General features: G+C 50.9%; 1 protein-coding gene across 1 annotated transcript; it reads left to right on the top strand.

Moving 5' to 3' along the window:
• Nucleotides 1-690: 690 nt before the first annotated feature.
• LOC149366146 (uncharacterized) lies at nucleotides 691-2,830 on the top strand. Its single transcript, XM_089552503.1, has one exon. The coding sequence runs from the start codon at nucleotides 745-747 to the stop codon at nucleotides 2,188-2,190; it is 1,446 nt and encodes a 481-aa protein (XP_089408629.1). The 5' UTR covers nucleotides 691-744; the 3' UTR covers nucleotides 2,191-2,830.
• Nucleotides 2,831-12,119: the final 9,289 nt, after the last annotated feature.

The following is a 12,119-nucleotide window of genomic DNA, read 5'->3' as shown; positions in this document are numbered from 1 at the left end:
TTCGGACGGTTATCTGTTTCTTTTTTTTCGGCAGGGTCTGTTTTTGCGGACGCGGTTGTTACTGCTACGCGGCTCTTTATATTCTTTTCTTTTCCTCTTTCTTCTGACCTCTTTATTCTTCTCTATCTTAGTAGGCTAATTGATTTAATTAAGCAATTAACTAAACTCAGTCCCTCTTAGTTGGAGCATCACTATACGATCCCTTTAATTGGTTGCATGGTTACTAGCCAAAGTACAATTGGCCCCATTTGAAATTCGCGCCCTGTGACGTCACGGCCGTTTCGACCAATTGAAAAGCGCGACATTTTCTGTCGACAACTCCTGCTTACAACGATGAGGCATTAAAGGCTTCCGCCTTAAAAAGTGTATTTTATTCTATTCCTGGCACTTCTAATTCTCTAATTTTTCTTTAATTTTCAACAATAAATAAATATATATATTTTTTTCAGTTTCGGTCATTCTACTATTCTAGTTCGCTTTTTGCTTTTCTCACAAATACTTCCTTGGCATTCACCACCGTACTTTGGCCAATCCCCCCGCGTGGTTACGTGCAATGTTTACTGAGGTGAAGAAGAAGAAGAAGAAGAAGCGCGCGACGCTCTCGAGCTTGCCCTCGGGTATTCGAAGCGGACAGGCCGGCCATTCGCTCACCCTTGCGATAAGAAAGCCTTCTTTCGTATTACTGAAGACGACCGGCGCGTAGCATTCCAGAGTGTCCTCGCCAGCCAGTGCCGGCAGACCACCATGCGGCCCGACCCTCTTATGGACTTGCTCCTTCTGGTGGCGATCTTGGTGGGCGCTATACTGACATTCGTCTTCCTCTGGCTACTAATGCGCAAGTACGGGGCAAGCGCTGGCCTCGAGCCCAGGATCGACGAGGTCTCCACGCTTCAACAGCAAGCCAGTACGGGATCGGTGCGCCACCCTGGTTACGGTGAGAAACCCCACGAAGCGCCCGACGTCCTGTCATACGAACGGAATTTCTCCAGCTCCGCTCGCCGGCCCTCCGTAGTCGCGCAAGCGCTACCGTCCGAACCCGACAAGGCACCGACGGTTCCCAGTGAGAAAGATTCGCGCAGCCACAGAGTTGCAGCGCCCGCTGACAAACGCCAGCAAGAGGAGGCGTCCAGGGGTGCCGCAGTCGAGGGCGACGCCGTAGGCGTCAAAGCGACGGGAGAGTCTGTAAGCCAGATTAGCAAAGGGAAGAAGTCGTCAGGCAGGCAAGCCAAAGCCAAGGAGAAGCCACTGACAGTCAAGCCAACGGAAGACGCCACTGCTACCGCTAGTACTTCAGATGTCGCCGGCGGGGCCGACAGAAAAGAGTTGGGAAAGGAAGAAACCTCTTGGGTCACGTCCGGCCTGTCTAATCTCGCGGAGCAGACCAGGGAGGACACTGGCGTCACGTCTGGTGAGAACACGACCAGCAGAGTCGGGAAACGGCACAGGAAGAAGTCCAAGAAGCAGGCTCCATCTGGTGGCTCTGCCCTCGAATCAATTTCCCCCAAGTCCGACATCAGCTCCAAGAAGAAGCGCAAGTCTCGGCAAGGCAAGCCAGGAGGGACCTCGGCGGGAGGGACCTCAACGGAAGGGACTTCGGCGGGAGAAGGGATCATGGGCAGCGGGCAGTCCTCGCCTCCGGAGGATCAGGCCGGCGGGTCGTTCGTGCCGCCCTATTCGCGAAGGCGTTCTTCCACCAGGTCGAAGGTATCGCGCAAGTCCGGGAAAAGTACGGACGGAAAGTCAGCAGGCGTCTCCCCTCCAGCTGGCTGGACTACCCACGACCCTTACGCCGCCGTGGCGTCTCCCGGGGCTGGTGTTGATGCGGACGCCTTCTTGCCCGAGCTGTCGGACCTCGGCGAGCTGTCGCCCGCCAGGGAACCGCCGACGCCTCCTGTACCGAACCTGGACATCTTCTCCGAAGAGCACTCGACGATCGATGCGGGTGCTCCGCCGTTGGCCGTGACACCCCTGGTTCCCAACCTTGACCTCTTCTCCCAGGAGCACTCGCCGTACGTGGCGTCTACGCCGAGCGGGCCACCCCGCGACAAACCGTTCAAGGGTTGCGACGAGGCGCCTACGCCCCTGAAGCCGAACTTGGACATCTTTTCGCTCGAGCGCTCGCCGTATGTACCGGCCACGCCCAAGACGGCAGACACGCCCCCGGATCCCCCGCCTAATGCTCCATCGTGATTCGTCGCGCTGGGTGAAGACCACTTCGTGGTCTGCCTTCACCACTGACGACGAAGCCACGGCGTGAGCTGATGACCACGCGAGATAACTTTGTAGCACAGGGAGGGTATCCCTCCCAGCTATTAGTCAACTATGTGTTCCTTCGAGCGGCTGCACACTCTGTTACTTCGTGTTTGGGCACCTTCAGATTTGACGTTTATTATTAATTTGCTGAGCGGTGATCAACCTCTCCAGATTCAAATACTTTGTTGCGTGAATTTATGCTTAAGAGAACAGTTTATTTTTCGACCTGGTAACGCTTCACCACACTGCGATGAAGGAAGGTCATGATCCCTTTTATCCTGCGTATCGAAGATGAATGCTTGTTTGTTTTTTCGCCTTATGATGTCCTCTTGTAGTTGCACCGATAGTTAGTGGTGTTATATGTCCGTTTTTAAATGCCAGCACTGGCTGACATTGAAACAATTTGTCTTACTTCCTGTCGGCACCTCACGAAGCAGGAGACTGCCTGTTGACCACTAAAGAATGCCGCAATCTTCCTCTAAAGCAAGCACATTGGTAAATGGTTAGTCATTTAATTAAAGTTGTCCGCATCGACCTTGCACTGTTGGTTTATAAGAGTGCACTATCATTTGCTTAGACACAGCCTTATATGACTAACACTGACGCGATGTTCAGATCCTTCTGCCAACCTATTAAAGCCTCCTGTAACCAATGCCCCCAAGCTTGTATCTAGGGCACAGTACTATCCGCGTGTTATCCGTCACTGCGCCCTTAAATTCCCTATGCGCACTTGTTTTCCATCTCTGAAATAAAAAAAAAGCCAAGACTAAGAATAGCGATTTCGTGTCTATCAATTCAAAGCGGGAGGTTTTTCGCTGGCTACACTTCAAGTTAAGATATTCGCTACGTTTAATGAAACTGACCCTTGTTCGCATTTAATCCATAGTTAGATTATATAGAAACAAGGTAAATCGGCGGAAGCCCATAGATGGGCCAACACAGCTCTCTGCCTAGCAAGGGACACATTCTCGTTGGCCTGTGTTAGAATAAGTTCATCTTCTCTCTTTATCATCATTTACACTACATATACTTTCTCTTCGAAAATGAACTGGCAATGTTTACTACACTCGAATCAGTTCGGAAGCACTGATTTGTGCTACGTAGACGATGACGGCTTGTTCATAGGGGGCGGCAGAAAGTTAGGTGGGTGGATGAGATTAGGAAGTCTGCGGAGATAGGGTGGCCGCAACTGGAAAAGGACAGGATCAATTGGAGAGACATGGGAGAGGCGTTTGCCCTGCAGCGGGCGTAGTCAGGCTGATGATGATGATGATGATACGACGATGAGCGGGTAGTGCCGTGGAACGGAGCGCTCGCGCATCTCGTATGTACAATCGTCATGAGAACATGGCTAGGCCCTGAACCTCCGGATTAGTGCTTTGCACTAAAAAAAAAAAAATGCTAGTCAGTGCCCTGTTTATCCCCCTGCCTACGCCCTGCATTGCAGCGCTTATTGGTTCGCAGTATGCCACGATATACATCTTGGAATGCTGCCCGACTTGAATGTTTCCTTTAAAAGTTGTAGGGGTTCAAAGCAGTTAAACCGAGTAGACGTGAGAAAACAGGTGTTCATTCTTGAATTGGAGGCGCGCTTCTCGGATATGCAATCGTCAGAATTTTGCTAGGCCCTGAACCTCCGGATTAGTGCTTTGCACTAAAAAAAAAAATGCTAGTCAGTGCCCTGTTTATCCCTCTGCGTTCGCCCTGCATTGCAGCGCTTATTGGTTCGCAGTATGCCACGATATACATCTTGGAGTGCTGCCCGACTTGAATGTTTCCTTTAAAAGTTGTAGGGGTTCAAAGGAGTTAAACCGAGTAGACGTGAGAAAACAGGTGTTCATTCTTGAATTGGAGGAGACACTTCAGCTCCGCGTTCAGGGTATGACGCGATAGCAGAATTCTTCATTCTCTACTTAGTATTCATAGATGGCGGCCAGTCCTCGTACCACTACCAGCGAAGTGGTGCAGCGGTTAAGCATGCACTGGCAGGTGGCTGTTTCTATCCCAGCGACCAGCAGGGATTGTGCGACCCATATTGCTCTTCCCGAGCAACCTCTCGCGCATGTGGCACGACGCTCCTCCGAACATACCCGAGCTAGCTCGGGTAAGCTCGGATAAGCTCGGGTAACCCATTACGCTATCGCGTCATACGCTTAGGGCGGAGCTTAAGTGCCCCCTCCAATTAAAGAATGAACACCTGCTTTCGCATATCTACTAGGTTTAACTAAGCTAAACCCCTCGAAATCTTTCTTCGTTCGTTTATCAGTCCCAACAAAACATTTGTCCACCTGGAAAGGACGCGACTGATGACGGCGCCTCCTCAAGCAGCGAAGGCAGCTTGAGGAGCACACAAATGTGCGAAAGCGGCGGTGGCACGTCCGGAAGCCAAGGAACCTGGTCGATCAAGCAGTCGCAGACAAGCAGCCTCACATGCAGTGATGAGTAGGGATTATAATCTGGATTACAAACACCACAGAAATTGTGCTCCGTTAAACTAATACATGGTCTGTTCTGAAAGTAGTAGGACTCACTTTTTTAAACAAAATTTATTCAAGAGAATAGTACAAACGATTACAACTTATCAAGGTAGCACCCTTCCGCACCTACGCGCTGCTGCCAATGAGTTTTACAGTTTTCGTACGCCTCCAGGAACGCCTGGACCGGAATGCTGTTTAGCTCCCTCGTCACGGCCTGTTGAACCACCTCTACCGATCCGTAATGTTTCCCCTGGAGCGTCGATTTTATTCTCGGGAATAGAAAAAAGTCTGGCGGGGCCAAGTCGAGACTGTAGGGGGGCTGAGGCAGCGTTGCCGTCTTGTGCTGGGCAAAAAATCGGGGTCCTCATTCACATGATGGAGAAGATCCTACCGGTTGGCCTTTTCCTCCTCTGACAACACTCCCGGCACCAACTTCGCGCACGCTTTCCTCATGGGTAAGTTTTCTGTCACAATCTCAAAAACTTGGGTTTGAGGAATGCTCAAGTCATCAGCAGTCATTCTGATACTCATCCTACGATCACTGTTCAGTAAATGTTTCACTCGCTACACATTTTCGTTGGTCTTGCTGGTCGAAGGGCGTCTGGAGCGGTCGTCTTCCTCCACTCTTTCCTTACCTTCTCGGAAAAGCTTGTGCCACTCAAAAAAAAACCTCATCTACCCATGGAAGCGTCACCGTAGGCCTCCTTAATCATGTTGTCAGTCTCTTTGACCGTTTTATTAAGATTTACTCCAAATTTGATCGCGTATCGCTGATCGAGTAAACGCTCGACGATTCTGCGTGACGAGACGTTTCAACAGGGGTTCACAGTACAAGCGACCTCCTCTCTTCAACGGCCGAGAGCCTACTGCCGATTTTCCACAGCATTCCCAATGTCCCCCTTCAACGATCCTGCACGCGCGGACCACCTTTCGTCCGCCCGTTCGCCCAGGAAAAAAACAGTCCTACTACTTTCAGAACAGACCCTGTATAACCAAGGTTTGTGCGGTATCCAATCAAGGGAGGCCTCGAACGTCCGTTGCAAGAAATCTTTCGGAGCACGTCGTCGAGGATTTCTTCTCTGGAAATACCCGGGGAAGAAAGCAACACCGAGTACTACGTGACTTGAAAGAGAAGCGAACGTCGTAAGAAGAAAGCACGGAAAACGCGCGGGACATTGGATACTAAACTCCGCACAAAAGAGCTACCGGTACACGTTAATTAAACAGGGTCTCGTGCGTGACCGTCAGCTGCGTACGTTATGCATACGTGACTAGAGAGCATTCAAAAGGGAACTCTATACATCAAGGGTTTCTTTCCAAGCAAGCAAAGTCGTGTAAATGATTTTGCTTTGCTACCATAATCGCATACGGATAACCGTGCTGTGCTTCGGAGAGCACATTGGAATCTATCTCGTCTATAACGACTGTTGAAAGCAGAATTCTTATTAAGGTCCTCATTGCTTTATGAAGAATTCTCATCACTTCAACCTCTTGCTCCAACATCATATACCATTCGGCCTCCCCCGCAGTGATACTACGCTGTTGTGCCGCCTGTGGCTGGGAGTGGCGTTCACAAACGCCTATTCCCATCTCATCTCAATGGCTGACTCTCCTGCGTGTGGCCAGTGTGGTTGTGACGAGACGATCAGCCACCTCCTCTGTGACTGCCCTCGTTTTGAGCGAGAGCGCGGTTGCCTAGTTGCTTCTCTGCTCCGCTTGGACTCGCGTCCTTTAACAGAGTCTAACGTTCCGGGGCCTTGGACACAACCTTCCAGACAACGGAAAGCGGTGAAAGCGCTCCTGAATTTCCTAAGGGACTCAGGGTTGCATTCCCGCCTATAATCTTTAAGTTTTCAGTGCGCGCCCTCTGTCCCTGTGACATAGTGGTCGATGGACACTTGACAGACTCATTTCTTTGCCGCCCTTTTTCCTTTTTTCCCCTTTGTTCCCCTCCCCAAGTGTAGGGTAGCCAACTGGGCATCGCCTAGTTAACCTCCCTGCATTTCCGTCCTTTTCTCTCTCTCTCTCTCTCTCTATCATAATTGAAGAGATTGTGAATATCATAATGTTATTTTTCAATGTGCCCCATTTGCCAGAAGTAACCGAGCAACAGGTTTTCGCTTCTCAACCGTATAATGGAATCTTTAAGGGACCTCTGAAGACCGAACGGTGTCAAAACGTGAGTACAGGGTTCACCTTACTTTACACAGATTCGGAGCTTGAGGGCTGTAATCAGTTCTTCGCTGCGTGGCTAAGGAGCAAACCACTGTTTCCCGGTTACTTTTGGTAAAGACGGTACGTGCGGTCTTTGCCAAAAGTAACCGAGCAGCGGTTGTTTGTTTCTTAGCGCGTAGCGAAGCACTTATGGCAACCGTTAATCTCTGAATCTCTGTAAAGTAAAGCGAACCCCTATCCTCACGTTTTAACATCTCTCTGTTTTTAGAGGTGCCGTAAAGGCTCCGTTATACGGTTGAGAAGCGAAAACCTGCTGCTTGGTTACTTCTGCAAAAGGGGGTACCTTGGCCCAGAAGTGGTGTCAAACGAAGGAGTAAAAACGGCACGTTTGCGTTTGTTTCTCGAGTTAGTTGTATGCCCTTTAGGTTTCTCTCTACGTGCCTTTTGCGCCAGATACGCGCTTTCGAGGATTGACCAACTATAGACCAAACCAAAGAGTGACTCAAATCTCAATTTTGTCCATATGTAGCTCCGCAACGAGAACAAATATACAACCAGCCATCGCAATGCAGTTGCACATCGCTAACATTGCGATTCGCTGATGGCATTGCCTTGCTAAGTCACACAGGACATGAACTGCAAAGCAAGAAAAATGAGTTAGAAAGGCACAGCAGAACGGTGGGGTAAAAATTAACATGCAGAAAACCAAAGTAATGTTCAACAGCCTAGCAAGGGAACAGCAGTTCGCAATTTGTAGCGAGGTGCTGGAAATAGTAAGAGAATATGTCTACTTAGGGCAGGTAGTGACCGCTGATCAGGATCATGAGAGGGAAACGACTAGATTAATAAGAATGGAGTGGAGCGTATGTGGCAGGTTCTCTAAGATAATGAATGGCAGTTTGCCAATATCCCTCAAGAGAAAAGTATACAACATCTGTATCTTACCGGTACTCACCTATGGGGTAGAAACGTGGAGGCTAACAAAGAGGGTTAAGCTTAAGTTAAGGACAACGCAGCGAGCTATAGAAAGAAAAATGATAGGTGTAACGTTAAGAGATCAGAAGCGGGCGCAGAGGGTGAAGGAACGAACACGGGTTAATGACATCCAAGTCGAAATCAACAGGAATAAATGAGCTTGGGCGGGGCATATAATGCGAAGGCAAGACAACCGATGGTCCTTAAAGGTCAACTCCGGCGATTTTTCAGCCATGTTATGTTAATGGCTGTGTTGTGTTCCTGAGAACCTCCTGTAGTATGTACGATGCAAGGTTTTCAAAAGCAACCCTAAAATAGTTTTTGAACAGCAAAAAACGCAAAACTCGAAACCGAAACCGCAAAATCGAAACCGGGGAGGTGCCTTCGTGCGGTATTGACTGTGACGTCACTGGCGTGTTAGCCGCGCTGCGAAGTTCGGAGCCGTGCTGTAGACATGACTGAAAGCGCGGAGAACAGCTTTTCCGAGACCAGCGAGTCCTTGAAAGACGACTAATTCGACGATTTTAGACTGGACGAGTCGCCTTTCAGGTATGATCTACCACCGCGCAAACCAGCCGAGTCACACCACAGGCCGCGTCACCTGCAGCGTGGAGACGGTCTGAATTCGGTGAAGTAAGTACTTGAGTCATTTCCCGTGCACCCATTTGTGACACAATCATCAGAACAAAAGTTAATGGGATGCTCCCGCTGACAGCTGTTCGTGTGGCGAGTGCCGGCCGACCCAGCTTGAAGAAAGAATCTTCTGCCGGGACGTTGCCGCGGTGCACAACGTCCTTACAGTGGCATCATGCATCACCAACAGTCCTCTCTTTGCGAAGCTCTGTCTCGACGGCGAGTTTTTGGAACTGAATTCACGCCAGCTACAGTTCTACAATCCAACATACTTTGAGCACGCTTACCGCGGTAAGCACGGCGGACAGCTCTCACCCACTTGTCGCGAAGTTTCTTATCGCTAGTAAACGTATGGTAGATCATGCCCGTTGTCACAGATGAAGAATTTGTGCACCCCACAGCACAACTGAAGTTGCCGTGACCCATCACTCTGCCTTGCACATCACATCAGGCACGTTGAGATGCCGCGAAATTGCGCAGGTGGCCTATGTCGCCTCATTCATGCCTTTGTCCTCAGCCGTGTACTGTACACTACCCCATACTTACAACTATCCAAATATGACATAAACGCTTTGGATGCTTTGATTCGCAAGGCATTCAAGGTAGCACTTCATCTTCCCCTCAACACACCCACAGACAGATTACTAGGCCTGGGCCTCCACAACACGATCGGGGAACTAGTGGAGGCCCACCGACAGGCCCAATACATCAGGCTCACAAAAACTTCCACAGGTCGGTATATCCTGGACTCCCTGGGAATCAAAATACCGGCCAACGACCCAACCCTTCTCGCCATCCCACGATCCCTTCACCGGGAGCTCCTCATCAGGCCGCTCCCGAGGAATATGCACCCGTCCCACCATGAGCAGCGCCGCAGAGCCCGTGCGAAGGCACTCCATCGAGCGTACGGCCCCCAGCCGGACGCCGTATGGGTGGACGCTGCCTGCACGGGTGATGAAGCGACAGCAGCTGCGGTGGACTCCTCTTCATCCACCCTCCTCACACTACCTCTCCCTCCAGATACGACCCCAGAGGCTGCAGAGGAAGCCGCCATTGCACTTGCTATAACCCGCACGGAAGCCCGGTATATTTTAACTGACTCTAAAACTGCGATTCTAAATTTTGCTCGAGGCCGAGTTCATGTCCCTGCTTTTGGCATACTGGACTCGCACGATGCACCCCCACCCCGCCAAGTGGAGCTGATATGGGTGCCTGCGCACTCCGGGAATCCCGGAAACGAGGCCGCCAACCTTTTAGCCCGAGGTTCTTTAAACCGGGCTCAGGTGGCCTCGGATCGGGGATTCACGAAGGATCGCATGCACTCATTCAGTGAGCTGACCCAAGCATACAGAGCCTCTCGCCAGCTCTACCCCCGCCCCACCCCTCCCTAGATAACAGACACGCAACACTCTGGCGCAGATTACAAACACATACTCTCCCCTCGCCCCTTACCCTAACCCACTATCATCCCTCCTTCCCCACTCCTGCTTGCGCCCTATGCCCAGAACCCTTCGCTTCTTCCCTCCACATCCTTTCCCTCTGCCCGGCGGACCCTCCCCCGCGGGACCTAGAGAACCTCAAGACCTGGGAAGACTGGGAGACCCTGCTGCACTCGGAGGACCCGGCCGTGCAGACAATCGCCACCGGCCGTGCTGCCAGTGTTATGGACCTCAGGAACATAAACACTTGAGTGCAGTGGGGTCGTGCGGGGACCCTGGGACGCAGGCCTACAAAGCCGAGCGTCGGCTCTACCCCCCACCTCATCCTTCCCTCGACAATTACCATCAGACACTTTGGAGGCGGCTCCAAACACGCACTTTGCCCTCCCCTTATATACGCTCGCGATATCACCCAGTCCACACGAACCCTTCCTGTACCCTCTGCCACCACCCAAAAGCCACCCTCGACCATATTCTTTTCCTCTGCCCGGCGGATCCTCCCCCGCGGGGCCTGGAGCACCTTACCTCATGGGAGGCTTGGGAGACCCTATTGCGCTCCGAGGACCCGGCCAAGCAAGCCATCGCCACCGGCCGGGCTGCCAGCGTCATGAGCCTCCGGGACATGAACGTTTGAGTGCAGTGGGGCCGTGCGGGGGCCCAAGGACCGACGTGTCCAAAACTCCCTTGTTATAAATAAAGTTTTCATCCTCATCACCCCTGGGGCGTGCCCCGAATTCCTTTGTAAATAAAGTTTTCTCTCTCTCTCTCTCTCGAAATAATTCCGGAGATCTCCACTACGGCACCTCTTTCTACCTTTCTTTTTTCAACCCTTCCTTCTTTCACTCCTCCCTTACGTCGCGGTTCGGGTGTCTGTTACAGCGTCATTTACTTTCCTCAAAACCAATTTTCAGTTTTGCCCTGCACTGCAAACGCCAGCGCGCGTCCGACCAGCTTGACCATAGCCTCCTTGGCTTGACAAGCCGACACGCCAGTGACGTCACAGTACAGAGTGGCCTGTAGAAGTTGCTCGATCAATGGGTGCCGCTCGTGTCAGCTCGCATCGACGAGCGCTTGGCTTCAAAATTTGCTTACAGAAAAACTACTTCGCCGCTTTCAGGTGCGAAATTTTACATGAGACATCAGACTACCATAATGAATACAGACTTAAATTTTATTTCGAACATCGAAAGATCGCCGTAATGTCCTGAGTGGGTTCCAAGAGAAGGCAAGCGTAGCAGGGGGCGGCAGAAAGTTGGGTGGGCGGATGAGATTGAGAAGTTTGCGGGGATACGGTGGCCGCAACTGGCGAAAGACAGGATTAATTGGAGAGACATGGAGAGGCCTTTGCCCTGCAGTGGGCGTAGTCACGCTGATGATGATGATGATGATGATGGCACATCGCTTAACCACTTCACCAGTGAGCCAGGAGTGGCATGATGACTCCCAGGGATCCATGAATGTAAAAAATGACCAATTCCGCATATATGTAATGCCCCCCTATATAACGCCTTCGGGCCTTTAAGGAAAGAATAAATGAAATGAAATGAAGTGAGTGCTAACCCATTGGCGCTATTCGAAAACTTTCATTCGTGAACAATAAATCTGAACACCGGAACCGAAGTGAAAACCGAAGTTCTAAAGCACCTAATTCCAATTTGGCCTATCTACACAAATCGACCGTCATATTTTTTTCTTAACAGAATCACGTTCGGCTTATGGTCCCTGCAAGGCCTCCCGTTTCTCGGCCGATCCCTCATTATGGGTATGTGCCGCTACGTACGGCTGAAGAAAAACACAACATGCCACGCCTGAAGCCAGGAATCTATCTTCCACTCCCAAGGTTTCAGAACATATGACCGTGACCTCATTCCTTTCGCTTTCCAAACTCTCAACGCCGCCTCGCTGAGTACGATTGTTCACGCGTGTATAATGGATCTCAGGTTTCCCTATATAAACACCAAAAATCGTGAATACCCGTGCGCTCCCTAAAGTGCAGTTGACAGGCGGAGACGGATGCGTCGCGCGAACGCGAGACGTCCCGCCGGACTCGACTTACTTACACAGCTTGCTGTCCTTCGCAAAACAGACCTTGGTCGCACTTTTGCTTTTTTATTTTTTTGCTTACAGCTTTGGCGCCCTATCATTGCCGTGCTGGCAAAGTACCGCC

Source organism: Amblyomma mixtum, chromosome 1 (genome assembly GCF_055824585.1).
Source record: "Amblyomma mixtum isolate Tamu chromosome 1, ASM5582458v1, whole genome shotgun sequence".
NCBI lineage: Eukaryota > Metazoa > Arthropoda > Arachnida > Ixodida > Ixodidae > Amblyomma > Amblyomma mixtum.
Note: the sequence above shows the minus strand (reverse complement) of the source record. Positions and strands in the feature narration are given on the sequence as shown.